This window comes from Panthera leo, chromosome C2 (assembly GCF_018350215.1).
Source record: "Panthera leo isolate Ple1 chromosome C2, P.leo_Ple1_pat1.1, whole genome shotgun sequence".
Classification (NCBI taxonomy): domain Eukaryota; kingdom Metazoa; phylum Chordata; class Mammalia; order Carnivora; family Felidae; genus Panthera; species Panthera leo.
In genome coordinates this window covers 65,107,273-65,133,570 of record NC_056687.1, presented here as the reverse complement: position 1 = coordinate 65,133,570, position 26,298 = coordinate 65,107,273, and the positions used below count along the sequence as shown (strand labels likewise).

The 26,298-nt window shown below is 41.6% G+C and overlaps 1 protein-coding gene and 1 non-coding gene across 3 annotated transcripts in view; one reads left to right on the top strand and one right to left on the bottom strand.

Moving 5' to 3' along the window:
* The window catches only part of ARHGAP31 (Rho GTPase activating protein 31), a 115,171-nt gene that overhangs the window by 19,059 nt on the left and 69,814 nt on the right, over positions 1-26,298 (bottom strand). For both annotated transcript variants that reach the window (XM_042954628.1, XM_042954629.1), the window contains exons 4-8: positions 15,126-15,208; positions 14,069-14,176; positions 12,789-12,931; positions 8,093-8,294; positions 5,919-6,043 (exon numbers count right to left, since the gene is read on the bottom strand). In XM_042954628.1, coding sequence (XP_042810562.1) covers positions 5,919-6,043; positions 8,093-8,294; positions 12,789-12,931; positions 14,069-14,176; positions 15,126-15,208 — 661 coding nt within the window. The remainder of the gene's footprint in view (positions 1-5,918; positions 6,044-8,092; positions 8,295-12,788; positions 12,932-14,068; positions 14,177-15,125; positions 15,209-26,298) is intronic.
* On the top strand, positions 9,167-9,308 carry LOC122199044. Its single transcript, XR_006193314.1, has one exon. It is a non-coding gene; the product is annotated as a small nucleolar RNA SNORA42/SNORA80 family (small nucleolar RNA).

Here is a 26,298-nt window from a genome sequence, read left to right as displayed (position 1 = left end):
TCCTCCCAGCAGGCTTTGTAGGAGGGGAAAGAGGGCATTCTGGGAGCTGAGTGGGAGCCCCAGGACTTGTGGCTGTAAGGTAACTCTGGGTTCAGACAGATCTGGCTTTGAATCCCAAGTCTGCCACTTTGGGCCATGTGAACTCAGATATGTGGCTGACCTTTTCTCTAAACTTCAGTTTCCTCACATGTAAAATGAGGAAAAATAGAGTTGTCATGAGAAATGCATGAGCCGTGCTTTTAAATAATCAGGTTGTACTAACCCAGAACACAGTCAATGCTCGACAAACAATAACCCTTGTTGCTGTTGTTCTTCAGGATAAACCAGGGCTCAGCAGCAGGAAAGACTCAGGAGATGGTCTGGAAGAAGCACTCAGTGTTGGCCCCAACTCAGACTGAGCTGTTTCAGCCCTCTTTTAAAGTTCCCCCATTTTCCTCCTTGCCCCAAACCCTGCTGCCTCTGAGAGGCTCTGAATTAGCCCCTCGGCCTCCCTGCTCGGGGCTTCTCTCTGCCTGGGGCCCGGAGAGAGAGGACAGAGCCATCTTCACTCAAACCCTTGGAAATAGCAAGACTGCCTTCAACCTCCTTACTTCTACAAGTAGGGCTAGGTCTCTTGTCCTTTCAAGATCTGCTATTTTCACAAGTTTACAAACTGACTACCTGCCTGGCCAGCGTCCCTTCCTTTGAGACAAGCTTTTGCCTTTGTTTTCCAGAGGTTGCATTTCTGGACTTCTTCTGGCTTCCATGCGATAGCCTTTAGAGCCAGTGACCAGATGACACTAAGTGTCACAGAGGACGGACAACAGTTGTCTCTGCACAGCCACCAGTGTTCACTTTTTCATGTTGGACTCTCTTTCTGATGATGCAGCTCCTTGTGGCCTTGGTGGCCACAGCAGCTGATTTTGGGAACAGTCCTCAAGGATTCCCTGGCTCCATTTCTGGATAGTAACTAAGCACTCAGGACTCCTTGGCCTGTGTCTATATTTAGATTATAATATAGATATTAGATATATCTAGATGATCTAATATAGATATCTATATATCTAGATATATCTAATATATTTAGATTATATTTTTCTGTCTCGGACCTTGTCTGGGCCTCATGGAGGTACATCTGCCATTTTTCTGGCAGCTTTGGGGTCCTCGAGTCCCCTCTTTTAGATGATCCCTATGGCTTTGGGATTTCCCTGCTCAAAGGCATTCACTTTGGAGAGTTCCTTGGACTCTCCCTGTTGGATAACACAAATTCCAGTGCATAAGTGACTGGGAGACCCCAATGTGATGCATCTTCATTTGGTCAATACCCCATTTTTTCTTATCCTTCATTTCTTATTTCTGTTCAACTTTCTAAATATAGGTTAACATCCCTTCATCTACCCCCCTCCAAAAAAATCCCCAATGCTGTACATGGTGAATCAATTTTTAAAAGTCCCTTAGTTGATGGAATTTATAAAAGATTTTTTAAAATCTTTTTAAAATCATATTTAAATATGTGGGTGGCTCAGTCGGCTGAGCATCTGACTCTTGATTTCGGCTCAGGTCATGATCTCACGATTTCTGAATTCAAGCCCTGTGTTGGGCTCTGTGCTGACAGTGCAGAGTCTACTTGGGATTCTCTGTCTCCCTCTCTCTTTGCCCCACGCCTCCCCAGTCATGCACTTTCTGTCTCTCTCTATCTCTCTCTGTCTCAAAAATAAATAAACATTTTTAAAAGAAATTTTAAAAATTATTTAAGCATATTAATCCACTGATGTACTTTTTTCACATGCATATTTCAACAAATAGTGAGTCTATGAGTCACTTAACAGAGACCACACTGGTGGATATGACCATAAGCTGCCCCCACCCCCGGTCTTTGGTTGTGAGGGTTCCAGTGGTCACTAAGGCAATAGTCAAAGTCAGAGAGCCACTTGTATTGGCACTGTTGGCTCTTTAATTTCACCTCTGCATCCCATCAAAATTCAGCCATTCTAGTGATCTATCCCTGATTTGTTTGTTCATGTGGTCTTAGACCAGTAGCTTTCAAGCCTGGCTGCATTTCAAAATCACCCGAGGGACTTTCTAAAAATGACCAGTACTCTGGTTTCCCAACAGATCTCTTGAGGCAAAGCTGAAGTGAACCTCTGAGGACAGCCAGGCTTAGACCCCCTGGCCAGGGACACCCTGTGCATTCCGAGCGTTGACCAACCTTTGATCCAGCACCTCGAGCTCCTTCCTTTTGAAAACCAAGTCAAGGTCAAGGCAAATCATTCATTTCACTTTTGCTCATTTGTTTTGCTCTATTGTTTTTGACCTTTTGCTCCTTGGTAAACTTCTTTCATTATATCATTGATTCTGTAACTGAAATTCTCTCTTTGATGTGCTTAAGCAAATCTCTTTATTATTAGATCAGGAGTTTCTTGCCAAAACTCCCCTCAAATTCTCCTTAGAGAATCTTAATTTCTGATTTGTATCTGATCCACGATACCTGTGGCAATCTGCCCTCTTCACCTGAGATATCTTTCCATTTGGAGAAAGACATGTTTCCCCATATAGTGAATGTTGTAGGTGCCTACCCAGAACCAATTTCCCTTCCTCCTTCTCACAGAGCTCTTGTACTTTTTGGGTGCATCTGACTGTAATCCCATTCCTCATGCCAGTGATTGGTTTAGGAAGCCATGGCTAAGCCGATCAGCAGAGGACACTCCCTTGGCCATAGGGATTGATCCATATGACTCAGGTGAAGGCAACTGAGATGGGGTTGGGGTGTTCTGATGGGGGATTGCTGGAAAAGAAGGGTCCCTGCTTTTAGGAGCAAGCCACCAGAAGTGATGTCTTTTCTCCTTCTGGACATAGTGACAGTCAAAGGTAAAGCCTACAAGTACTATAGCCACTTTGTTGCAGCAAAGAAGCCAGTCTGGGGATGAAGCTGACCTACTTTGGAGGGCACAGCTGAGGAAAACATAAGGGAGTGGAGACAGAGCCACTAAACCACTCTGAAGCCTTCCCTACGTCTGGGTGTCCAATTACAGAACCCAGGAGTTCCCTCATTGAGTTGGCCAATTGAGTTGGATGTGCTATTGTTTCCAGCCTAAATCATTATAACTGCTGTCTATCCCCTGTGACATCCCTTGTTACTCCAGGAGGCAAATGTGAATATTTCTAACATCTGTGCTTGGCATACAGTTATCACTGGGCTCAAGGAAAGTCCTTAAAAGTATTTCTTCCCATTTTTCCTATAAGCATTAATTCCTCCCCCCCAAATCTTTATTATTAAAAACTTAAAACATTCACAAAATTTGGAGATCTCTAAACCTACCACCCAGGTTGACATTTGCCATATATTTGCTTTCTCTATATTGCCATGTATTTCTATATCTGTATCTACCTAGTCACTTATATTTCGCTGAATCATATGAAAATGAGTTTCAGTATTTTGACATTTCATCTTTAAATACTTTAACTTTAGCATATGCCTCCTAATAACCATTAATCTGAAACCATTAATATGAAAATTTACAATTCCTTAACATCATCTAATAATTTATCCGTCCCCCAAATTATCTTCTGTAGTCCTTTTTTTCAAAGGATCCAATCGAGGTTTGCTCATTACATTTGTACATTTAGTTTTTACAATTTGTTTTCATAACTACTTCTGTCATTTTTAAAAAAAAAAATCAGACTTTCAATCTATCACACTAAAGGTCATTGTGGCAGATTTCTTTGGACTTCCCTTTCTGACACACTATTCAGCTGGATTGGTTACATTCCCCATTGTACAGTGATTCCCTCATTTCTTTATTTTTTTAAGTTTATTTATTAATTTATTTAGTTAGTTAGTGAGAGAGAGAGAGAGGGAACACGAGTGGGGGAAGGGCAGAGAAAGGGAGAGACAGAATCCCAGCAGAATTGGAGCCATCAGTGCAGATCCTACATAAGGCTCAAACTCACAAACTGTGAGATCATGACCTAAGCCGAGATCAACAATTGGATGCTTGGATGCCTAACCTACTGAGCCACCCAGGCACCCCTGATTCCCTCAGTTCTTTCCTATATCAATTCCTATTCATTATTCAGATATAATTCCCACAAGGCAACACTCTCATTTAAAATTTATAACCCTGGCATGAGTCAGAGGGGAGAAGGGACAGATCTTCCTTATAGTACATTTCAATTAATAAATGTGGACAGAGTGATGGAAACAGAAAATGACCATTTGGCAAACACCACAGTAATAACTGTTGTAATAACAGTAATTTTGCAGGCAAGAATCATTGATGGATGCTAAAATTCAGGAATGAAAGTATGATGAGAAACAGGATATTTGCATTGTCTCAAAATATCTCCTACAACCTACTTGTTCATTGGAAAGGAAAAAATAGTAACAAAATTTTGTAGATGGTACTTTAACCAAGTGATCAAAGTTAACATCACCAGCAATAAGATATTGACATCATATGCCTCCTACGTGACCCGCTGAGACAGGCACAACATTCACAACCTCAAATGAATCATGAGGAAACATCAGACAAATCCAGCCTGAGGTGGTATATTCTACAAAATAAATGGCTCTACTCTTCCAAAGTGTCATGGTCAGAAACACTGAGAAAAATGTCCTAGACTGGAGGCAATTAAGGAGGCATGGCAACTGAATGCAACATGCATTCCTGGACCCAAAAAAGGACATTAGTTGGACGGCTGGTCAATTATGAATAAGGTCTGTAAATTATTTAGTAGGATTATATTGATGTTAATTTTCTGGCTTGGCTCATATTATGGTTAACATCAGAAGCAGCTGCATAAAGGGTACAAAGGTTCTCTGTCTACTATTTCTGCAACTTTTTTGTAAATCTAAAATTATTTTTTTAAAAAGACTGCCTAGTTAATCTTTATGTTTCAGGTCTAGTGAGGTTGACATGGCCAAACCAAAGACCTAAGAAGCAGAAATAGGAAAAAATTATATATACACATACATATCTATGATGAATACTTATTTATAAAATAGAAAACATATATTGATCTCTGTCCCTAGTCTAGGAGCACAGGGCTGCTAAAACCCTTGTAACTCCCTGGGTCATAGGAGTGTCTTTTGTTTTAATGAGGGCACTCTGGATGGGTTCCTGGATGGCTCCTGGATGAGGGCTGGTCACCAGAAAGACCAAGCCATGATTAGAAGCTTGGAACTTTCAGCCCTGCCCCTCATTCTCTTGAGAGGGGAGAAGGGCTGAAAATGGAATTAATGATCAAATATGCCTATGTGATGAAGCTTCCATAAATTCCCAATTATACGGGGTTCAGAGAGTCTCCAGATGGGCAAACACATCCACACCAGTGGGGTGATGCACCCCAACTCTATGGAGGAGACAGACACTCCTGTGCTCAGGACTCTCCCAGACCTCACCTTATGTATCTCTTCAACTGGCTGTTCATCTGTATCCTTTATCATACGCTTTAATAAACTGGTCAATGTAATGAAGTGTTTCCCCGAGTTCTGCGAGCCACTCTAGCAAATGAATCAAATCAAGGAGGGGGTCTTTCGAACCTCCAATCTATAGCAGTAAGTCAGAAGCACAGCAGACAATCTAGGCTTGTAACTGGCACCTGAAGTGTGAGAATGTGCGGGGTGGGAGGCAGTCTTGTGGGACTGAGCCCTTAACCTGTGGGATCTGATGCTGTCTCTGGATAGACAGTGTCAGAATTGAGTTACATTGTAGGACACACAGTTGGTGTAGCAGAAAATTGCTTGTTGTGAGGAAAAACCTCCACACATTTGGTGACCAGAAGTGTCAGAAGTGAAGTGCTGTGTGGGTAGTGAGGAGACACACGGGAGGGGAACAGTAGGATAGAACTGGGGTTTTCCCTATGCAGGAGATAAGACTCAACTGAGTTTTTCTAAGACAATATATATCTCATAAAACATAACTGCTATTGATTCTTACCTGACAGCCTCTGCCCTCTCACAAATACACTCCCATTTCTACTCAGCTTTGATTTGGAGTCTGATCCAGAACGTCCCAGGTTAAATATTGATTTCCATTTCTTTGATTTACTGGAGAGCTTTCTTCTAAAAGAGCCAAGCCATAAGACAGCATTAGTTTGGTAACTGGTCATTTCAGTGGGACCTTTAAATTGAGAAGGAATAGCCCAGTCATGTTCTGACATTTCAGGAAATCCCTCTCTAAAGTCCAGTCTGAGCCTGAGTCTGGCCCTGTCTGGGGATGCCCTGGATGACCAAGCTAGGCTTTCATGTTTCCCAGGGGAAGGGGCAAAGGTGTGCTATAAAGGCAGAGGCGAGGGCAGACAGAGGCAGGGATGCATCGGAGACTCAGAGGTCACAAGCAAGCACACAGTTCTGGGGATTCTGGTAAGCTGTGCAGTCCTGGGTTTTCAAAGACACCTATTTTTTTTGCAGGAGTAAACATTAAAGACCACAGAGCTCAGTGCTGCACTTGGGCCATACTGCTAGGTCATCCACAGGTGAGGAAAGAGCTGGTGAAGACTTCTGCGGACTGTAAAGGGGGTGAAGGAGAAAGTGACTTGGAAAAGAGACTGGCCTCTGAAAGTTAGAGGCTGCTGGGTGTAGTCAAAGATCACTGCAGAGAAAGGCAGAGGGTAATTAGTGTGTCTCTGGCTTCACTCATTTCCCTGATGCCTCTTACCAGGCTGCCTCAAGTAAGAAGGCATGAAAAGGAGAGGTCTAGAGTGGGTCTGGAGAGCCTGATGCCACCAGAGGTCACCACAGAGACTTTGCCCTGCTCTGGTTTGCCCAACTATCAGATTTCATAAAGTTTCCTGATGAAACCCTACAACTTGTGGGTTCCACAAAGGACCCTTTCTCCATAAGGTTCTCATAGAACATCCAGATGTCAAGCCCAATATGTTTTTACAATCAATCAGAGATAGATCTGCAGCACTTGGTGGTTTCTTTTGGATCTGGCCTAGTTTTTTTTTCAAGCACTTGGTCTAGGATGTATTTTATAGGGTCACATACCTTGGGGTATGGTGTGCCCCTTATGTAGTTAAGGCACAGAGGAAATGCACTTGAGGGTCCTTCTGAGGTACTCTTCTTCCTGATCCCTGGGTGGAAGTCTTATTCTCCAGGGATTTAGGGAGCAAATACTGGGGCTTGGTCTAGACAGAGCATGATCAGTGCATTTTAGGAAATGGAAGGGTTTCTTGCCAGGTGAGTTCTAGGTGTACCATTCCCATAACATGCATTGTGAGAAGTGCCCCTACTCCTGTGTAATATGGTAGCACTTTCTCCCTCCCCAATGGGAAGCAGCCCCGCCATCTTGGGGATGACACTGACAAGAAGTCTGAGGTATCTATTTTCATGCCTCTTTCTACTGACCAAACATTGAGGATGACCATCTCCAGTGAAAGTTTGCCTTTCAGCCCCCCCACCTATTGTCTGCCTAAAGTTTAGAACTCCTGCTTCATCCACTGCCTCCTATTTATAGTGGGGTGTGAAGAGGAGAGGGGAGGAGGGATGTGTGGAGACCAGGGTTACAACAGAGGAAGCAATGAAGAAAGAAAATATCCTATGAATAAAAATGATATTCAGTTTGGTTTGGGAGGGCAAGGAGGGTTCTGACAGGCATGGAAGAAGGAACAGAAGCCAGGAATATGTGCCCCAAGTGCTGCATGCCCAGAGCTCTCAGTCTAGAGTGGCATTATTTGTTAGCTTATCCTCCATTCATCTCTATAGTTTTTATAATGTCACCTGGAGGTGAAGGATGGGGGCAGGGGGTCAAGTTTTTTATTTTAGCAAACTTCCTTCTGAAAATATCAAGACCGTTTTATCTAAACTAAGGAGTAAAGGATTTCAGCCATGATCCTTGACCCCTATGAGCCCATCCCTGTCATGGTACTTAAGGATGTCTGGTGGGAGAGCAGATCTTGATAACTTAGGGACAGTGAGTGAAGACATCAATCACTGGTGAAAAAGAGCTGTGGAGACAGCTCCGTTTTCTTCCTCTGGAATGTTCCATTACATCCCAGCCCAGACAGTACCCCCAACCCATGCTGCCACTGTGGCTCTGAGACTATATAACTTCCTCCTCTATCCCCCTCCACCCAAACGTTTCCCAGAATTTAAGAGAATGTTGCTTACTTGTTGTCTGGTAACTCAAGAACTGTGTGGAAGAGGGTGCCCATGGAAGGAGGGACAATTTCAGGCAAGCTATTCTCCCTCCTTTCCTTCCGAGCAGGATGGTTAGTAGCCAGGCTCCGAGCCTGTGCTTCCTCCAGGCTCACCAGCTTCATGGGCAAGGAGAGGGCTGGCAAGGTCAGGCTCTTCATGATTGGCGGATTTTCTATACAGAAAAGACAAGACCTCAGTTATGGAAGGAGTCCTGTGCATCAGGTCTAGCCAGATTTCCCATCCACAGCCCCTCCATTCCTGACTTCCTGGCAGGGGGCTTCTGGAGTTTTGAGGGATTTAGGGCAGAGGCTGTACATAGGAAACTAACAACCTCATGGCCAGACAGCCAGCTGGCACACAGGGCTTCAGGAGGTAACCTATATTTCTTGCACTTCTCAGAGAGGGACCATTCATTCATTCATTCATGCGACAAACATTAATTGAACACTTCCTGCCTAGTACTCCGGCCAGGTGGGAATTTTATGTCCAACCATAGAGGTAGCCTTGCTCAGCTAGAACAAGGCAGGAGACTGTTCCTGCTCTCTGTAGCTGTACAACACACACTCCAAGGCAATTTAACGTGGGAGCCTATACTTTCCCTAGATCACTAAGGTTTATTTATATCTCTGCAGTAAAAAGGTATTTTATAGCCTATATTATTCCCTAAAAGATAGGTGGCTTTTTACTCACTACTCAGTAGTCTTAAGTGCATGCAAGCTAATCTTTTCTTTCTGTGTTTTGTTTGTTTTTGGTTTGGTGTTTTTTGTTTTTTTGTTTTTTGTTTTTTGCTTTTTAAGAAATGGAAGTCATAATGAGAGATCGATGGTGTCCAGACTCATCTCTTTTCCCCAAGTCATTGGTTCTCAACTTGGGGCAATTCTGCCATTCCCACCCCTTCCCCAGGGACATTTGGCAATGTTTAAAAACATTTTTGGTTGTCATAAGCATGTGTAGGAGTACTACTGGCATCTAGTGGGTAGAGGCCAAGGATGGCATCCTACAGTGCACAGCGCAGCCCCACAACAAGAACTCTCCAGCACCAGTGCATGGTGATGCATTGACGGCAGGCCCTTATCTGTGGGCCTCTCATAGTGTACACATGCCAGAGGAGTGTGCAACCCCAAACCATTGCCCAGCCTCCTCACTGGTGGCCTGGCCTGTGAGCACTGAAGGGTGCTGTCTAATGTGGGAACAAAAAAAAAAAAAAAAAGGAAAACAAACAAACATAAAACAAACAAAGAACTATCCAGCACCAATTGTCAACAGTGCCAAGATTGAGAAATCTTGGTCTAAGTGAAAAAAGAAGAGATCTAAGTTGGCCTCTACTTAGCCTTTGGCAACCCTGCCAGTTTTCTATAACTTCAGAAGGCGTGAAGAGACTCAAAGATAACTTGCACCAACTGAAACTAAGCAATCTTTTTTGGTATAAGACTCACATAATTTTCAGAAAGCACCTTGATAGCACTCTTTCTCATTGCAGAACATGACCCTCTCTGAGTGGAGGGAAATAAAACCACTGACAAAGGGCCTTGTAGAAAACAGAGTGTGTGACACTGGGGTTTTCCCAGGCAGGAGAGCATGGCAGTCATTCAGTGGGGCTTCAAGTAAGTAAATCCATGAGCCCAAAAACTTTTCAGTAAAGTTTCCAACTTTAACCATTTTCCAACTTAATCCAAAGGAGGTTAAAATATTTGAATTTTATATGCTCTCAATATTTGCTTTCTAGATTATTTCTGATTTGTTAATTACTTATTTACTTAAAAAATGAAATCACTCCAGGAGCAACTGGATCAACGGGAAGAACCCACACTGCAGGGCCAGGAGACCTCAGTTGGGTTAGTAACCACTCTCTCCCTAGTTTCAGGCTGCAGTGTCCTAAGGCCTACTCATTGTCTCTGCTTAGATGTTTAACAGGCATCTCTAACCTCACATTTCATAACAAAGCTTGTAATTTCTGCTCTTCACCTCTAAACTGGTACCCCTACTATCATTGCCAAGTCAGTAAGTGGCACCATGGACCATCCAGCTGTGTAAGCTGAAACCTGGAGTAGTTATTTTTCATTCATTCCTTTCTTTGATGCACCACCTCCTCCTACATTGAGTCAATAAGCAAGTCTGAAAACTCTACCTTCAAAATGTACTTTGAATCCAGCCACCTTCCTTCTTTCCACTGCTAACATGCTAGTCCAGGCCACCGTGATTGCCCATCTGATTTCTGCCATTGCTCCTTAACTGGTCTCTCTGCTTCCAGACTTGCTGCCTTTCAGTCTCTCCTTCACACAGCAATCGGAATGCTCAGACCCTGCACTCCCTGCTCAAAATCCTCAAATGCTTTCCCATGGCACTGAGAACAAACGAAACTCCTAGCTTGACCTACAAGGACCTTCCATCTGCTTTCCCTGTACTCTTTGCCCACTGACCCAGTGGGCTACAAAAATATGCAGTAAAAATTTTTAAATGTATACTCCCATTATAAACTATACATTTATACTACTGTATTAGTGTTATATATAACAGAAAATATACAAAATCATAGAAATTACAAAGTATACAATATAAAGAAATGAGAAAGAAATTCTAATGGTTTCTTCCAACACCTGTAGTTCAGTATCTTGGTCTTTGGTGTCCCCTCGGGTGGGGCACCCCACTTTGGAGACCACATTGGCTCTAGTCACACTAACCTACTTTTCTGTACTACAATGAGCCCCTTTCCACTTCAGAGCTTTTAGACTCTCTGTCCTTTGTGTTTGGAACATTCATCCCACAGATCCTCACATGACTGGTTCCTTTTGTCATAAGGTCTCAGTTCAAAGATCACCTCCTCAGAGATCATAAGTCCCCAATAATTTATTGGTTGATTCAAAAGGATGGATGAATGAATGAATGGATGAATGCATATTCTCACTTACCTTCAAAAAGGATTTATATAGCTTACAATAATGGGAGATTTAAAGTAAAGATAAAGGAAACATTAGCCACTCCTAAGAATATAACCAAGAGAATTGGAAACATGTGTTCGCACAGAAACGTACATAAATGTTCACAGCAGCATTATTCATAATAACCAAAAAGTGGAAACAACCCAAAAGGCCTCAACTGATGAATGGATAAACAAAATGTATATGCATACAGTGAGAAATATATTATTCATCCTTAAAAAGGGATGAAATACTGATACATGCAAAAATATGGAAGAACCTTAGAGAACATATGCTAAGTGAAAGAAGTCAGTTACAAAAGACCACATGTTGTATGACTCCATTTATATAAAATGTCCAGAAGAGGCAAATCCCTAGAAATAGAAAGTAGATTCATGGTCGCCAGGGTCTCGGGGGAGAGCAAAATGTGCAGAGACTGCTTAATGTGCATGGGGTTTCTTTTTGGAGTGATGCAATGTTCTGAAATTAGATGGTGGTGACAGTTGCACAATTCTGTGAATACACTAAAAACCACTGAATTGTATACTTTAAAATGATTAAAATTGTGAATTTTATGCTATGTGAATTTTATCTCAATAAAAAAAATTTTTTTAAGAAAGGTTTATAAACCACATAGAGGACAGGGTGGGGATGGGAACAATTATACCAGGAATTAAAATTTGATGTTAACTGCCATTGATTATTCTGATGGTTATACTTGTTTTCTCCAAATACATTAGCTGAACTAGAAAAGAATGCTTTAATCAGCTAACGCAAATATTTTGCAAATAGGGTTCTCATATACCACGGATTCTCCAAGTGTGGCCCTGACCAGCAGCAGCACCATCACCTGAAAACTCACTAGAAGTACAAATTCTCAGCAGCATTCCAGACATACTGAATCAGAAATTCTGGGGATGAGGTCCAGTAAACTGTGCTTTAACAGCCCTCCCTCCAGGTGATCGTGATGTATGCTAATGTTGGAAAACTCACACAAGTGGGTCACAGGCTTCTTGATCTAGATTTTTTAGTTGTACAAATTTGGCTCACAGGAGTTCAAGCAACATAAACCAATTCATTCCTAGGGTTCATTATGTCATTATGAGAGCTATAGGAAATCATATTCTTGCATCTTATCACACCCAGCCTAAAATAGCTGTCTTTTTCATCAACATAGCTACAGAGATCGATGCTAACTACTCTGCCTACACATGCCCACAAGTACACACTCAGTTTTGTAAGCCTAATGCCTGGTGCAGGGAAGAATAAAGTAAGCACTCAATAAATGCTTATGAAGGGAACACATTCTGAATATACACACGAGTATGAACATGCTGCCTCTTAACTCAAAAACTCCAAGATGAAGACAGAAGTATCTTCCAAAATACCACATTGAAATTAAGTTTGAAATAGAATAGTTAAAAGGGAGGAATGTTGCCTGTAGATAATAACCCAAAGGGTTTAATAACTAACTAAAACCAATGGGAGATCCAGTGCTGCATATGCATTCATGGGATAGGCCAGGTATGCAGCTGACCAGAAACGCGCTACAGCCACCCACAGACACATCTTGCTGCACGCAGACAAATGTACATGTATGCACGAACCCCAGACACTGACACACAGAGCAGTCAGCACACGTACACAGCCAACACTCGGAGCTAGAAGCCTAACTTATTATTGGGTCCCATGACTAAGGCAAGGAAGAAGGATGGCCTGGTGGCAAGTCTGCCAGACGGAGCCATTACCATTGTTCTCCAAAGACCCAGGAGTGCCGTTGTTAAAGATTTGATCCACATGATTCAGTATGAACTCAATCACCACCTGCTGGACCCGAACTGCAAGGAAAGCAGCATCTCCATTGCAACCAGTGGCTTCGATCTCTTTGGACCTAAATAATGGACGAAAGACACTCAGTGAGTGAGTCTGCCCCATAACTGAAAGCAAGTAAGGGGAGCCAGTGGGTCTTTTGTACAAGCCCCATCTCCTAAATGTATACGCTTTGTTCATCTCTAGATTATTTTAACTATGTAAGACCTATTAAAAGGACTCTACAAAGTCTGTAAGGCCTAACACAATGAACAAACTTATTTAAAAAAAAATTTTTTAATGTTTATTTATTTTTGAGAGAGAGAGAGAGAGAGAGAGCAGGGGAGGGGTAGAGAGAGAGAGGGAGTCACAGAATCTCAAGCAGGCTCCGGGCTCTGAGCTGTCAACACAGAGCCCGACACAGGGCTCCAACCCATGAACCATGAGATCATGACATGAGCCGAAGTTGGGATGCTTTACTGACTGAGCCACCCAGGCACTCCATGAACAAATTTAAAAACAGTTACCATGTATACCATGTATCATACATTGCTAGACTATAAACACTGTATTACTGAATATGCAGGAATATATTTTTTTCTTCACAGGATCTCCTTCCACCCCCATCCAATTGTGCTATGGGGCAGGTCATCATTTATGAAGCCACATGAAGCTGTGACCCCACCAAAACCAACAAAAGCCAATGATTCCAAAGATAAGAAAGGCCTTTTCAAGAAATTATAATATACAGACCCTTAACTTTAGCCACATCCTGATTATAGCCAAAAACGCCTTTGGAACCCAGAGTTTCCAGGTTAGCAAGCAAAGAGCTCAGGCTATGAAAGTCACCTTTTTTTTTGTTTAAAGTGTATTTATTTATTTTAAGAGAGACAGTGAGAGCAGGGGAGGGGCAGAGAGAGAGGGAGAGAAAGAGAATCCCAAGCAGGCCCTGCACTGTCAGTGCGGAGCCTGAGGAAGGGCTCGAGCCTACAAATTGTGAGATCATGGCCTGAGCCGAAAACCAAGAGTTGTATGCTTAACTGACTGAGCCACCCAGGCACCCCTAAAAACATCTTTAATTTACATGTGTTACACATGACCACTTAGCTACAGGTTTGTCTTCCAGTAGCTTCAGTTTTGAAGAATACGGTCTTCGTTTCAGTTGTTGGGCTGCCTTGAGCCCACTGGGGTGGCGAGAAGGTGAGGTTGTGGTGGCTACCTGAGCAGGTTTGGTGCCCACACCAGGGCCAGGTTCCTGGCATGCATGTTGGTCTTGCTGCTGAAGGAGGCAATGTGGGCCAGGTGTCGAATCAGGTATTCCAAGGTCCTGTAATAGGTCATTTTTAAATTTTTTTTTAACAAAATAAGAAACTTCAGTGCCTGTGAAAAGCCTGAGTACTGGGTTTGGATTTAAGAGAGTCTAAATATTTCTATCTCATGAATTTTGGAGGAATATCAGGAAGGTAACAAGATTGATGGAAATAATCTTCTTCATCCTAGGCATGCTGGCCGAAGGTGGAGAAGGGGAATGTTTTTGTCAGAAGTCAGCTGAGGCCCTTGGAGAGCCAGAGACAGACCCGGGAATCACAGCACCCAGAGCCCGAGAGATATCAGTGGCTCCCTTGGCTTCCTTTTACGCAGGTCACCATTGCCGCCACACAATCTTGAAACCGGCTCTTATCTCTGCCCCTTCTGTAATTACTCCAGCTATAGGTAACTTGGTTCTTGTTAGAGAGCTGACCTCATGGGTGAATAACATCTGTTATTATAGGAAGTTCTTTCTTATTCCACATCAAAATCTGTCCCCTTGTAAAAGAGGCTCAGAGAACATTGGGAAAGGTGGTTAGATGAGGGGCTAAATGGTGAAAACAAAATGGAAGGGTGAGCTGATGTGAGGGGTGGTACTAATGAGCAAATAGAGAGATCAGTCCGCCAAAAGTTCAAAAGGTACAGCCAAACCCTATTTAAAAATCATCCTGGTTTCCATAGATTTGTGTATACTATGAATCTGGGTAAGAACCTAGGCTATCACAGCCAGTGAGGCTGGCTTGTGTGGCCAGAACGACTTCCTGTGAGACTCTGAGGGCTGCCTCTTCCTGTCAATGTCCTTGGTCAGGCACCAACTCACTCTGATAAAGCTGACCTGCTCACCCACCTCAAAATGCCGCAGGAAAGTCACTGTCCGCTGAACTTTTTCCCTTTTATGATGCCAGCCTGCTTCTTTGGTATTACACCACTTTGAGAGGCTGTGGGCTTCTTTTACCAAGGATTCTTACCTGTAATGGGATGGGGGAAGCTCCTGGATAACATTTTGGATTCGGGCCAGTTGGCCTTCTTCCGGGCAATGAGACACGGCCTCCTGTGAAGAAGAACATGAAGTAGCCGAGTGAGTGCTTGAGAGGGTGGCCACCCACCTGTGTCTGCTGGCCTTCTTTAGGTTTCTGGCACTCCAGCCTCCCAACGAGGCCTAGAGATCGTCTTTCCAAGAAGCATGCTTTCCTAGTAAAAACAAACAACTAAAATCTGACAGTTCGTGATGAGAAGTATCTAACAGTGAGTGCGAGTGGGGACATGTGGATTGTTTAGGTCTCTGTGTGTCCTCAGAATGTTGTTGGGTATCTGGTAAAGATGCAGAATGCTGGGTGTGTGGTGTGGCAGAGAGAGTGACAGAGATTCACACTGGGAGAGGGAAAGAGAGACGTGGAGATGACAGGTGACACTTGATGGTCTTGCCTGGACTTACTCTCTGGCTGTTTCCTGTGTGGGTATTTTGTTCTCCTGAGACAGGGAAACTGAAGGGACCTCATGAAAAAAGCTGAGGTTTTTTTCTTTGTTCCTATTCCTGCTTCTGTTCTTGCTAGGACCTATACCCCCCCCCCCCCCCCCTTACACATACCTTATAGAACAGGTAATGTATGTTCTCCTTGCAAAGGTCAAGGAGTTAATGATCTCTTTGGAGTCTTCCAGCATAAGAGATGACATCTAAAGAGTGACTAGGTGAGGTCATCACGACCATTTTCCAAGACCACTGACTCATCAAGGCCCCCGGCTCTAGAGCATAAGTGACTTACGGAGAACACCTAAACACCTATCTTTGTTCCTGGATTACTGAGAAGACACACGCACTAGACAACCATCCTCAACAAAAACCCAGGCCCCAAGCAAAGATGACATTCACTCTTCTTTCCTTTCTGAGTCTCTGTTATACTCTCTCCATATCTACACTCTCTATGTCTTCGATAAACTCTACTCTCATTTCCTTTCATTGTGAGTTTGATTTCCACCCTGTGAGAAGCTGAAGACCCTCTTGGCTGGTCTTGTGAGACCCCCTCTGGGTCCTTGGATCCAGCCATCCTGCATCATTCTTCTCGGCCCAGGGCCCTCAAAGAGAGGCAAGGGTATCAGTTAACACAGTGTGATCACACGCTTGTTCAGAACTCCTGCACAATGTAGGCATCCCTGGGCAGATGCCCCTGTGCCTTGTCCTGAGAAACTGTTCTGCCTGTGCCCAGCCCCTTCCAGTGCAGTGGCTGAGTGCTCAAGCATGGGAGCAGTAGCTAAGTGCAAGGTCAATGGTAATCACATCTTTCTTTTTTTACTGAGGTACACTTTACATACATTAAAAATGTACAAATCTTAAGCTAGAGCTCCATGAATTCGTTCATATGCACATACCCATGTACCCCCACCTAGATCAAGATACACCTTAAAGGGGGCTCCTGAGCTCATGTGAATCTTCTGACCCTGAATTCACAGGCATATGTAACTTACATAGTCTTGTGTTTCCTCCCAGTGCTAGAAACTTGCTTTACATTTGTATATAATAAAAAGTAAAATCAGGAAATGCATTCTTTAATTTGATAAATATTGCCCCCTGTAATACAACCAAAAATAAGTTCCTAAGCGTGGTGTGGTTTTCTTATATCCTTCACCTCGATTCAGATTTTAGGTGTTATTTTGTGCTTGTGAATAAAGGCTGAAGTTCAAATGCTCAGTAGTGAGAAGTTTTAAGCACAGAAAAGTAGAAGGAAATTAACTTTACTGGGCACTTTCTGTTATGCCACGCCCTATTTGAGGTCACACTTGCTGGGTCTGTTCTGTTCTAAATTAGAGAAGAAGTCCTAACCGGGGCCAGCCTGGACCTCCCAACTCCTTTACTTGTCTCCATTTTTTTCCCACAGAATTCACCACCATTACTTATACAATATAATGTACTTACTTATTAGGTTTATTGCTTATTGTCAGTCTCTCATGCTAGATATAAACTCTACAAGTGCAGGGATGTGATGAGTCCGTGTGCCTGGAGCAGGGGCTGGCACCCAGGAGGCACTCCCTCCATATTTGTTGAACATCTTGCCAGGGCTTTGTCAACCAAGTGGTTTCTTTCCCCCTTTCTTTTCTCTGCTCTCCCCTCTTAATTTAATTGAAATAAAACATGCACAGAAACCAACTGTTTTAAAAGGCAATCAAAATTCTCTACATAGGAAAGCTTGAGATTTTGTTTCCTGAGCACTGGTGGGAGAAATGAGGGTCTGGGAGGGTCACAGTCACAGGTGTCCCAATCTTCTGGTGGGTGTGCAAGCCTGAGAAGAGAGCCAGCATAAACACAATCTCTGTTGTAAACCTCAATTTTTGAGATATGGAGGAGGTGGAGGGTGGGAACAAGAATGAGGCCTGGAGTAAGCACCTTGACATCTCTGCTCTTTCTGAGAAGTCATTTAGAAAATAGATTTGTGGAGAAGACCCAGACTCCCAAGGCAGGGAGAACCTCATAAGGGAAGCCAAGGGAGAGAAGCTCCAGAGGAAGGAGGGACTGTGGAATGTGGTACGGGTCCTCCCACATTCTATCCTGCAAAGGGGGAGGGAGGAGTGGGAGGTCTCTCTTCCCCCCAGCAAACTTTGTAAAGTGCCCCCACCCTCCTAAACCTGTGTCTGGGGAATAAAGGTGCAGGTCAATTTAACAGCCCTCATGGAAAGTTTCTTTGATATTTTAGGAAGCTGTTAGTCATCTTTGTTCTGAGAGGCTGGGCGGGCCCATCCCCTGATGCCTGTAGGTCCCATTTGGGATTCTTGTTTATTTCATTGTTCACAGCCTCTCCCCATCCCATTCAGAAGCCCTCTAGATCCTGTAGTTTCTCCTGGAGGGTCCAGTCCTTGAAAACTTGTTTTTAGCACTCTTTATGTTTCCCCATTAGGTTGGCAGAACCTACCACTGGGAAATTGGGGAAGGGGAGTTAAAACTCTGCCTATGCCAATTTTTTGCCTGAAAGAGAATTTCACTCAACTTTTGCCAAGCTAATCTGGCTAGCAATTAAATCTTAAAAGATTTAAGGATGAATCTGTGACTATTTGCTCTCTTCCAATCAGTATCAAGAAGACTGCTTCTCTGCCCTTTGTGGACTCCGTCCAAGACTAGACTCTCTCCCTTCTGGTGGGCCCCTTGCTCCTGTTTTATCTGTTTACCTGAACACCACCAGCACCCTCACTTACAGCTCACGTCCTGCTACCTCGCAGCCCTGTCACCATGGTGGACAAACAACCCGTGCCTATCCTTTCCAACTGTAATCCAACTGCAACTCAGTATTGCCCTTGATTTTCCATCAATTATTTAAAAATCATTAAAAAGCCATTTTTATTATCTTAAAATATTTTAAGCTATTAGACTCAAAAGTAATTCATGCAGTGATTTTATTTTTAAAAATATTTTTAATGTTTATTCATTTTTAAGAGAGTGAGAGCGTGTGTGTTTGTGTGTGTGTGTGTGTGTGTGTGTGTGTGAGAGCAGGGGAGGGGCAGAGAGAGAAAGAGAGGGAGACACAGAATACTAAGCAGGCTGCAGGCTCTGAGCTGTCAGCACAGAGCCCAACTCAAGCTCAAGCTAAGGAACCTCGAGATCATGACCTAAGCAGAAGTCAGGTGCTTACCTGACTGAGCCACCCAGGCGCCCGGATGCACATGATTTTAAAAATGAAAGCATTTAAACGAATATACAGAATAAAGTCTTCCTCCCAGGCACAGACCTTCACAGGTTGTCTCCAGAGGCAACCAGTGTGTCCTTTCAGGCACTCGTTATACCTTTCCATCTTTGTCACACATGTGGAACAAGCATGATTATGAAAGAGAACTTCAACTACCTCCGTCTGACCTCAGACTTTCAATTGATTTTCTTCTTTCCAGCTTATCTCTTAACTCAGGAAAAAGACCCTGCGGGCAAAGCATCCCCTGGTGGGGACAAAACTGCCCCTCAAGCAATAAGGACTGCCCTGAGTCAGCAAGATGGGAGTGACTGACCCCAGGACAAGGATCGGTTTGATCTCTACTACCTACGTGCCTGTACTCACCCACCTTTGCCCCACATTTTCCTTCTATAAACCTTGAAAGTATTCTCAGCACTTTGGAGACAGTCTTTGAGCCACGAGCTGCTGTCTTCCCAGTGTCGGCCTCTCTGAAATAATTCCTCTCTTGCTTCGCCACCACTTGTCTCTGCCTTTGGGTTTTGTCAGCAGTGGTGGTGGAACCTGGTCTGTGTGGGACCTCCAGAGGCAGGTGCTCTTGTACCCCTGGGCCCTGGCTACAATTACATGACCTGGCCCATCTCTAATTTCCCCATGATCCTGCTTTGTCTGGGATTGAGGGGTTTCCTGGGACACAGGACTTCCAGTGTTAAAACTGGGGGAGTTCTAGGCAAACCAAGGGCAGCTGGCCACTGTCCCCCTTTGTAGCTATCTTGAGCTCATGGTCAGTCGGCTTTTGCCACACACTTGTTCCCCACCTCAAGTGGCATTTCAAATATGTGTGGATCTGCAAACCTGTCAGCAAACATTTACCAAGTAAACAGTGACAACATTTTCCAGCAGCTGGAGAGCAGGGAAAGGAAACATAATAATGAACAAAATAAACACTGTTTCTGTCCTCAGCAAGCTTAGGATTGAATGAGGGAGACCGATACACGAAAGGGTTATTTCAATATAAATTCAGTATAAAATTAAACACCTCCCCAAACTGCCTTCTCTAAAAATCCCAAATCAGCAACTTTTCTTTTGGGTGTGATAATTTTACCTGAATCAATCTGGTGAAGACTGAATTTTTCCTAAAATGAACTTTTTTTCTGATGCAAAGGAAATGTAATGTTGTAGGTTGAGCAATTGCTCCCAAAGATATCAGGTCCTAATCTCTGGAACCCATAAATGTTACTTTATTTGGGAAAGGAATCTTTGCAGATGCGATTAAGTTAAAGGTTTTGAGATGAGATGATCCTGGATTATCTCAATGGCCCTAAATGCAATCACAGCTACTCTTATAAGAGGGAGGCAGAAGGAGATCTCTCCCAGAGAGAGGAGAGGGCAGTGCAGTCACAGAGGCAGAGATGGGAGTGATGTGGCCACAAGCCAAGGAATGCCAGAAGCGAACAGAAGATGGGAGAGGTGAGGAACAGTTTTCCCTAGGCTCCCTGGAAGGAGCACAGCCCTGCACACACCTTGATGTCAGCTCAGTGAAACTAATTTCAGACTTCTGGGCTCTAGAACTGGGAGAGAACAAATTTCTGTTGTTTAAGCCACTAAGTTTGTGGTCATTTGTTACAGCAGCTATAGGAAACTAATACGTGATTAAAAATTAAAATATGAACAATGAGGGAATTATCATCACTTGCTATCCTACCATACAGACGTTAACTGCTGTTAACCTGCTCACATGTGAAACATAAAAGAAGCAATCTGCCAGGACTTCCCAGCACCAAACATGAATACTGGCATCATTTCCTATTCACTTGCATATACTATTTTTTTTTCTCCATTTAACTTTATATTGTGGCCAATAAATACGCTTAAGAAATACAATGTTAAAAAAAAGAAAAAAAAGAAATGAGACTTATCATGGCTACCCAGGATTAAAAATAGATTTATTATCATTTATTTTAACTCATCCCCACTGGGTGTTGTATGGAAACCAATTTGACAGTAAATTTCATATATTAAAAAATAAAAAAATAAATAAAAAAAAATAAAAATAAAAAAATATTTTAACTCATCCCTTATTGTTACACAGATACTCCCCAAATTTTGGTATTATAATATTGCAATGAAATATTTACAAGTCAATCATTTATGTACACATCTGATTATTATCTTAGAATGTAGTTCTAGAAATAGAGTTACTATATTAAAAATATGAGCATTTTAGGATTCTTGACAGTAATTTCAAATGACTTTCTGAGATATCCAGCCAGTTCACACTTCCAATAGAAAACCATACAAGAGCCACTGTCACCACAGGATCACCAGCATGAAATACTAATGTTAAAAAATTGTTTCTTTAATATACAAACATATTTTTCTAATACATTTAATAATTTTTTTTAATTAAAAAAATTTCTTAGGGGCATCAGGGTGGCTCAGTTGGTTAAGCATCCAACTTTGGTTCAGGTCATGAGCTCACGGTTTGTGGGTTCAAGCCCCACATCAGGCTCTGTGCTGTTAGCCCAGAACCTGCTTATGATCCTCTGTCCCCCACCCACCCTCTGGCCTTCTCCTTCTTTCTCTCTCTCTCTCCTCTCAAAAATAAATAAACTTAAATACATAAATAAATAAATAAATAAATAAATAAATAAATATATATATATTTTTTTTTTTTTTACATTTCAAAACTGTCTACCTATGTGACTTTTTAAAAATTGTTTATTTATTTCTGAGAAAGAGAAAGTGTGAGCAGGAGAGGGGCACAGAGAGGAGGGGACAGAGGATCTGAAGCAGGCTCTGCACTGACAGCAGAGAGCTCACTGAGGGGCTTGAACTCAAGGACCAAAAGATCATTACCTGAACCAAGGTGGGACACTTAACCGACTGAGCCATCCAGGTGCCCCATCTGACTTTTTTTTTTAATTGAAGCACAGTTACACACAATGTTACATCAGTTTTGGGTCCATTTGTAATTTTTTAAAAATTGTATTTCTTCTCTGCATTGTTTGTTGAGGTTCTTCACTCATTTGTTTAGCGGGTGGCTTTTTTGTTATGTGGTTATTTATGGGTTTTTTCCCCTTTATTAATAGGTAGGATTCCATATAATTAAAGAATATTAATCTCCCATCATCTTTACTGTAGATGGTTTTTATAGTTGGCCATTTGCCTTTTAATTTTGTTAAGGTGTTTTTTTACATAGGAAAAATAATTTATACGTAGTTTAGTTTGTTACATTTGTCTCTGCTGATCTTTTTCCCTTTGCTTTTGTTGTTAGAAAGACTTTCTTCACCCTAAAATCTGCTAAATGGTAAGAATGTAACTGGACTTTCCTCCTTTCCTAATAGTCAATTTTCCTACTACCATTGATTGAATTGTTCCTTTGTTACTCTGGGATGCTTTCTTTACTTCATATTAAGTTATTGAATGCTTGGGCCTATATAGGAGTTGTTAACTCTATTTTAAAATAGTATGGTACTTTTGAGACAGAATATTAAACCTTTCCTTCTATTTATTAGCTGTACAAACCCAGACAAGAGAGTCTCTGAGGCTCATCTGTAATTCTCTCATCTGTAAGAGACTATAAAACCTACTTCATACAGTTATTATGAAGATTAAGTACAACATTTTAATAAGTTTATCAAGTTTATCATGTAGTAAGCACTCAATAAATAAGCCCATTAGTATAATTTCATTAATATTTTTCTAGTCCTATTATTCCATTGACATAGTATTCTACTTTAGCAGTGCAAGTGGGTTTAAATAAATCATTGTAAGAATTTGTGACACTGTTAACAGAGCTATTTCTATATTCCTGAAGAAGGTTTGCTTATATCATCATAATTTATTGTGATCAAAGAAATTAGTTAAGTGATAAATTTTTCAACATAGTTAACTTCACTAAGGTCCTACCTATGTCGAAGTCAGTTGCACAGCAAAATACTTTTATTTTATTTTTTAGTGTCAATACCATGTTAGATTTCCTGGAAATATGATGACAAGTTGACAATAATGTTGCTTTGGTATTACTGTGTTACTGTGGGAGAACAAAATGATTAGCAATGTTAGGGAACAAAAGTGAGAAGAGATAAATATAGATTTTGTTCTGAGCCTAAAAGCAAGATTTATGAAGAAACCGTATATCTAAAGTTTCCAGATAAGAATTTGGGGCACCTGTGTGGCTTAGTTGGTTAAGTGTCTGACTTCATCTCAGGTCATATCATGGTCTGTGGGTTTGAGCCCCACGTTGGGCTCTGTGCTGACAGCTTAGAGCCTGGAGCCTGCTTTAGATTCTGTGTCTCCCTTGCTCTCTGCCCCTCCCCCACTCATTCTCTCTCTCTCTCTCTCTCTCTCTCTCTCTCTCTCTCTCTCTCTCTCAAAAATAAGTAAACATTAAAATAAATAAAAAAAAAAGAATTCTTATCTATCCCCCAACTATCATAAAATTAAACTTAGTTAAAATAAATTAGACTCATTCTGTTCTTTAACATGATGATATTCTATTCTATCATATTCTAAGATGCACTATTATACTGAAAAGAGGATTAAAACCATGTAGAAAACAAACAATAAAGTCTTATGCACAAGTTAAAACAAAAATTAAATATATTTTTGGTTGATTCAGATTGCAAATAATTTAACAAATTAAAAATATCCAGTGTTGGTTGGTGAGGCTGCAGGGAAAAGACCATTCTTATCTCTCTGGAGAACAATTTGGCAATACATCACAAAATTTTAAACTTTTTTTTTTTTTTTCACACCAGCAGCACATGGCACAATGGTCAAGGCAGAGTTCTGAGGACAGCTTCTGAGCTGAGACAATCCATGTTTCCATGGAAGATAAAGGGATTTAAAAAAATCGTTAATGTTTATTTTTGAGGGGGGGCAGGGGCAGAGAGAGAGGGAGAGGATCTGGAGTGGACTCCACACTAATAGCAGAGAGCCCAGTGTGGGGGTCGAACTCAGAAACCACAAGATCATGACCTGAGCTGAAGCAGGACGCTTAACCAACTGAGCCACCCAGGTACCCCTAGGGGATGTTTTTGACAGAATGAAAGGACAGAATGAAAAAATGGTTCCTTGCCCCTGTGATGAAACAGGTTCAAATGTCACAGTTAAGCAAAGGGTCAAAGACTAGTTAGCATCCTAAAATAATTGTTTGCTAAAATAAGCAAACTGGATTTTTCTTCTGTTTATATATTCTCTTGCTTCATAGATATTTGGTGTATTATGCTAAATGAAAGTAAGTTTTCTCAAATCCTAATATATTCTAAATTTGCTCATTACTAAATGTTATTCTCTTTGTTTAGTGTTTTCTGTTATGTTATTACATTATCCACCAGAGATCAGTGAAACCCTACTAGTTAGATCATAAAGTTTAAATAGCTTCTATTTACTGTAATCTTAATTTATAATAAATGCTAACATTAAAGTGTGATTTCTTCTATAAACTAGTCTCAAACTCAAGTTGTTGCTGAGGAGATATATATATATATATATATATATATATATATATATATATATAATATTATATGATATATGTTTAAGAAATATACATATATTTAAAGATATGAGTAGCTCCTAGACACTCATAGAATTGTTAATCTGAAGCCTGAATCACTTGCAGTTTTGGGCACAATTTTGTGTGAATATGCATTTTTCTGAGAATTGGATCCAGAACTTTCATCATTTCCCTCAAAGGATCTGTGATTCAAAAAAGATTATGAATTACTATATGAAATAAATAATGTAACTTTTATAGTTTAGGTATTGACAAATGGCACTTAAATACCTTGAGACCTACCAGATAACACTAACAGGAATTATCACAATTGAGAAAAATATAAAATAAAAGTCTTTCTCCAAAGTCTGTGTTGCAGTAATAAACTTTTTTTTTAATGTTTATTTAGTTTTGAGAGAGAGAGAAAAACAGAGCGTAAGTGGAGGAGAGGCAGAGAGAAAGGGAGACACAGAATCCAAAGCAGGCTCCAGGCTCTGAGCTGTCAGCACAGGCCCCAATGCAGGGCTTAAACTCACGGACCATGAGATTGAGATCATGACCTGAACTGAAGTCGGAGGCTTTATCGACTGAGCCACCCAGGCGCCCCAAGAAAATTTTATTTTATTTTATTTTATTTTATTTTATTTTATTTTATTTTTTTTTTTTAATGTTTATTTATTTTTGACAGAGAGAGAGACAGAGCATGAGTTGGGGAGGGGCAGAGAGAGAGAGGGAGACACAGAATCCAAAGCAGGCTCCAGGCTCTGAGCTGTCAGCACAGAGCCTGACGCGGGGCTCGATCTCACAGACCCCGAGATCATGACCTGAGCCAAAGTCGGACGCTCAACCGACTGAGCCACGCAGGCACCCCCCAACAAAATTTTAAATAAAAGCTTTTTACTCAGTAAATCTAATTCTATGATTTTTTTCTCTAAAGATATAAGCAGGCAAAAGGATAAAGATATATGTACAAAAATGTTTATTATATGTTGTTTTGTAAAAGCAAAGTGTTGAGAAACAAAAAGTCTAAATGTCCATAGTAGGAAACTGGCTTTAGAAATTCACTGCGCATATGAGAGAATACTCTGTAAAAAGTGTCTAATTGTCAGCACGGAAAGATGGACACATTGTTGAGTTAACACTACAAAGCAGTGATATATAGTATTGAGAAGGGAAAGTGGGGAGAGTGAAAGAGAGAGACAGATTGAGAGAGCTTGAGAAAGAGTCAGAGGGGAGGGAGAGGGAGCAATCTGTAATGATGTCTCCTAAAATGTTAGCTGCAGATATGCCTGGGGTGTGAGATTTCCAGGGATTTCTACTTTCTCCTTTATACATTTCTATATTACTTTCATTTTTGCAATAAAATTCTATTTTCATCTGGGAAAACAAAAACACTGTGCAAGGAGTAAGAGTGAAAAAAAACCCCACATGTTAACCGTAGTTGTTTTTGGTGCTTACAAGAAGAGATGAAGGGTTCCTTTCCACTTTCCTCCATTTTTCAAACTGTCTTTTAGCAAATATGACTACTTTTATTTTTATTTTTGTTAAATTTTTTTAAAGCTAGAGAACACAAGCTGGGGAGAAACAGAGAGAGAGAGGAAGAGAGAGAGAATACCCAGCAGGCTCTGCACTGTCAGCACAGAGCCCGATACGGGGCTCGAACTCACTCATCATGAGATTGTGACCTGAGCCAAAATCACGAGTTGGACGCTTAACCAACTGGGCTACCCAGGTGCCCCCTGAAAATGATTACTTTTAAAATGAGGAAATAATTACATATGGTGATGGTATTATAATCTGGCAGACTCACATGAGACCCACAACTTTTCTTCCTGGTTCCTGGGAAAGACTCCTGTGTGATTTTGATGGTCAGAGACTGCCATTGTTTTTGACTTAGCCACTCAGAGTGGCTTTGGCCTTAGTTCTCACGGTCCACTTAGATCTCTTAGGGTCCACAAACCACTGACACTTCACATCAGCTGGTATATGTTGGCT